General features: G+C 41.1%; 1 protein-coding gene across 1 annotated transcript in view; it reads left to right on the top strand.

Annotated features, from left to right (window-relative positions):
* The window catches only part of LOC143286439 (cathepsin L-like peptidase), a 17,632-nt gene that overhangs the window by 8,776 nt on the left and 3,856 nt on the right, over positions 1-5,000 (top strand). Inside the window, exons 4-6 of the mRNA XM_076594005.1 lie at positions 256-408; positions 2,911-3,034; positions 4,988-5,000. The exon at positions 4,988-5,000 is cut by the window's right edge and continues 88 nt beyond it. Of these exons, the coding sequence (XP_076450120.1) occupies positions 256-408; positions 2,911-3,034; positions 4,988-5,000 (290 nt within the window). The remainder of the gene's footprint in view (positions 1-255; positions 409-2,910; positions 3,035-4,987) is intronic.

The raw sequence follows: 5,000 nt of genomic DNA on the forward strand, positions 1-5,000 counted from the left end.
ATACACACGATGGGGGTTCAGACACTAGCAGATCTGCACATATGTTGACCTGGGAGATGGGAAAAAATCTCCACCCTTCATCCACCAGGCGCCGTCACCGTGATTCGAACCCGGGACCCTCAGATTGACAGCCCAACGCTTTAACCACTCGGCTATTGCGCCCGTCGGCTGAACCTTCGAACCAGCAAGTAAACCACTGAGTACTGTTTATCAGCTCGGAAACAACTGCAGGTTGACTTCTTTTTTTTTCTACAGACCAGTAACGAAGTCGTCGCTTTGCTCAACGGATACAAGAAGTTAGCCAACAGGACCGCTGGCGCCACCTATCTGCCTCCTAGTAACGCGGGTGATCTCCCCTCGGAGGTAGACTGGAGGAGTAAGGGTTACGTCACACCGGTGAAAAATCAGGTGAAGAGATGGACATGCCTGTCCTAGATTCCTAGGAGAGAAGATTGAGTATGTGGAGAATGTCAGTGTGTCGTATATCAGTGTGTCGTATATCAGTGTATCGGATATCAGTGTATCGTATATCGTATATCAGTGTGTCGTATATCAGTGTATCGTATATCGTATATCAGTGTATCGTATATCAGTGTATCGTATATCGTATATCTGTGTTTCGTATATCGTATCTCAGTGTGTCGTATATCAGTGTATCGTCTATCGTATATCAGTGTGTCGTATATCAGTGTACCGTCTATCGTATATCAGTGTGTCGTATATCAGTGTATCGTCTATCGTATATCAGTGTGTCGTATATCAGTGTGTCGTATATCAGTGTACCGTCTATCGTATATCAGTGTGTCGTATATCAGTGTGTCGTATATCAGTGTACCGTCTATCGTATATCAGTGTGTCGTATATCAGTGTACCGTCTATCGTATATCAGTGTGTCGTATATCAGTGTATCGTCTTTCGTATATCAGTGTGTCGTATATCGTATGTCAGTGTATCGTATATCGTATATCAGTGTATCGTATATCGTATATATCAGTGTGTCGTATATCGTATATCAGTGTATCGTATATCGTATATGTGTGTCGTATATCAGTGTATCGTCTATCGTATATCAGTGTGTCGTATATCAGTGTACCGTCTATCGTATATCAGTGTGTCGTATATCAGTGTATCGTCTATCGTCTATCAGTGTGTCGTATATCGTATGTCAGTGTATCGTATATCGTATATCAGTGTATCGTATATCGTATATATCAGTGTGTCGTATATCGTATATCAGTGTATCGTATATTGTATATGTGTGTCGTATATCAGTGTATCGTATATCGTATATCAGTGTATCGTATATCAGTGTGTCGTATATCGTATATCAGTGTGTCGTATATCGTGTATCAGTGTGTCGTATAACGTATATCAGTGTGTCGTCTATCAGTGTATCGTATATCGTATATCAGTGTGTCGTATATCGCATATCAGTGTGTCGTATATCAGTGTATCGTATATCGCATATCAGTGTATCGTATATCAGTGTGTCGTCTATCAGTGTATCGTATATTGTATATCAGTCTGTCGTATATCAGTGTGTCGTATATCGTATATCAGTGTGTCGTATATCAGTGTATCGTATATCGTATATCAGTGTGTGGTATATCGTATATCAGTGTATCGTATATCGTATATCAGTGTGTCGTATATCATGTCAGTGTCAGTATATAGGTCAGTGAGAATACACTCTCTTAAACTCCCGCAATTATCTGTCATTCTTGCCTCAAATAAATAACATCACACACACACACACACACACACACACACACACACACACACACAGAGAGAGAGAGAGAGAGAGAGAGAGAGAGAGAGAGAGAGAGAGAGACCCACATACAAAACAGATATTGTGCAATGAATGTGTTTCACTGAAAGAAAATGAATATCGAGTATATTCTTCATATCTTCAGTGTTGACGGAATGAAATATATCAGTCATGCGAATATAACTAAGATATTTAGGGTAAAAAAAATAATAAAAAAAAGCACAAAATGTTGTGTGTGTTTTTTTGTTTGTTTTTTTTAAGAAAAAGTAAATTCAAGACTTGTATTCCATGGGTGGATTATAACGGAAATATCATTTACAATTGTTCTGGACAAAAAACAAAAACAAAACAAAACAAAACAAAAAAAAAAAAAACTACGACAAAGTAATTGTAATGTTTGTGTTCCTCCGCTATCTGTGTACAACACACTCACTCACACACCCACACATCCACCCACCCACCCACAATGATTGTTATAGTGCTACATCTGTCTGTCTGTCTGTCTGTCTGTCTCTCTCTCTCTCTCTCTCTCTCTCTCTCTCTCTCTCACTCTCTCTCTCAGTTTGTCTACTCTAGTCTCTCTCTGTTATACTTCGGCTTGAAACCTTAATATGGAGGTTTCATTGTAAATGAAACCCTCAAACGATAAAGACGACACGATGATGATGATGATGGTGGTAAAAGCAATGAAGACGATGACAGCAACGCCTACGAACACCAGGACAATAATGGTGAAGACAACAATTACGATGACGATGATGGTGATTATGACGACGACGGCGACGACGACGACGATAATGATAATGGAAATGGTAATGATGGCGATGATAATGAAGACAACGGTGACCACGACCACGATGATGATGATGATGACGATGATGATAATAACAATGATGATGATGGCGGTGGTGGTGGTGACGACGACGATGACGACGACAACGGCAATGAGGATGAGGGTGACGATAATAATGCTGCTGCTGCTGATGATGATGATTATGACAATGATGATGATGATGATGACGACGACGACAACAAATACGATGATGATGATGATGATGATGATGACGACGATGACGATAACGATGACGACGACAATATTGATGATGCTGACGATGATGACGATGACGATGACGATGACACAGGGACAATGCGGATCCTGCTGGGCCTTCGCCTCAACGGGGTCTCTGGAAGGTCAGCACTTCAAGAAGACAGGGACCCTTGTCTCTCTGTCCGAACAGAATCTGGTGGACTGCTCCAGGAGAGAAGGTGAGATAGATAATTAAAAAAAAAAAAAAAAAATAAATAAAAAAAAAAAATCGGGCGCAACAGCCAAGTGGTTAGTTAAAGTGTTTGATAGTCATTCTGAGGGTCCTGAGTTCGAATCTCGGTAACGGCGCCTGGTGGGTAAAGGGTGGAAATTTTTTTTTCCCCATCTCCCAGGTCAACATAAAATATGCAGACCTGCTTGTGCCTGAACCTCCGTCGTGTGTATACGCACGCAGGTGATCAAATACGCACGTTAAAGATTATGTAATCCATGTCAGCGTTCGGTGGGTTATGAAAACAAGAACATACCCAGCATGTACACCCCCGAAAACGGAGTATGGCTACATACACGGCTGGGAAAATAAACTAAAACGATCATGCATGTTAAATGTAGCATGTCTGTATCAGTGTGTATGTGTTTTTTTGTGACTGAAACCTGACTGAATGACACAGGAAACGAATGATGAGCGCCCAATGGCAGCTGTCAGTCGGATCCACCCAGGCAGGCAGCCTGTTGTGCAAATGACTCCGTGTTTGAAAAGCGCTAAGAGCTTGGTCTCCGACCGAGGTTAGGCTTTACATAAGTATCCATTTCATTATCAAATAAATAAATAAATAAAAAGCTCCTGAGCGAATGAACAAGACACAGCTTAGTTACTATTAAATGTCTAAGCTTCATCGCATTTTCTTTTCTTTTTTGTTGTTGAATGCGAATGTAATTGCATTGAGTTTTCTCAAACATTCTGTAGTAAGGATTATTTTAGCAAAATGTCACACAAGAACAAAGTCTAAAAGAAATGTCAGTTCCGTCAAGGAGAAAATCACTTGAAAAGAACACTCAGTATCCGTTTTATGGGGACATTAATCTTTATATTTTGTCAAGAAAAAAAAAATCTCACAACATCACAAACATACACATAACTTCTTTTTTTATTTTTTTTTTTTATTAATTTTCGTTGCAGTAATCATAGGGAGAAAATACTGTTGAAGAAATAACAAAATAACCTGTCATTATATGTTTTGTATTTGTATTTTGTATTTCTTTATATCACAACAGATTTCTCTGTGTGAAATTCGGGCTGCTCTCCCAAGGGAGAGCGCGTCGCTACACTACAGCGCCTCCCCCTTTTTTTTGCATTTTTTTTCCTGCGTGCAGTTTTATTTGTTTTTCCTATCCAAGTGGATTTTTCTACAGATTATTGCCATGAACAACCGTTTTGTTGCCGTGGGTTCTTTTACGTGCGCTAAGTGCATGCTGCACATGGGACCTCGGTTTATCGTCTCATCCGAATGACTAGCGTCCAGACCACCACTCAAGGTCTAGTGGAGGGGGAGAAAATATCGGCGGCTGAGCCGTATTCGAACCAGCACGCTCAGATTCTCTCGCTTCCTAGGCGGACGCGTTACCTCTAGGCCATCACTCCACATTGCTGTTGTTGTGGTGGTGATTGTTGTTATCATTTTTGCCTTGTTGTTTTTCAATGCCTGTAACCACAGACTTGACAGGACTTTGACACTGATTGATTAAATGTGGAAAGACGGGCGCAAAAGCCGAGTGATTAAAGCATTGGACTTTCAATCTGAGGGTCCCGGGCTCGAATCACGGTAACGGCGCCTGGTGAGTAAAGGGTGGAGATTTTTCCGATCTCCCAGGTCAACATGTGAGCAAACCTGCTTGTGCCTGAACCCCCGACGTGTGTATACGCACGCAAAAGATCAAATACGCACGTTAAAGATCCTGTAGCCCATATCAGCGTTCGGTGGGTTATGGAGGCACGAAAACACCAAGCATGAATGAACCACGACAGAGTCATCGGCAAGTCGATGTTGGTCGTGTAACGGAAAGAAGAATAAGAACAACAACAAAACAACCCATTAGTATCATTGTTGTTGTTGTTGGTGGTGTAATCATTTGCTATCATTTCCGCGCTGTTCTTTTGTTTCCAAATGCAGGTAACCATGGATG

Source organism: Babylonia areolata, chromosome 10 (assembly GCF_041734735.1).
Source record: "Babylonia areolata isolate BAREFJ2019XMU chromosome 10, ASM4173473v1, whole genome shotgun sequence".
NCBI lineage: Eukaryota > Metazoa > Mollusca > Gastropoda > Neogastropoda > Buccinidae > Babylonia > Babylonia areolata.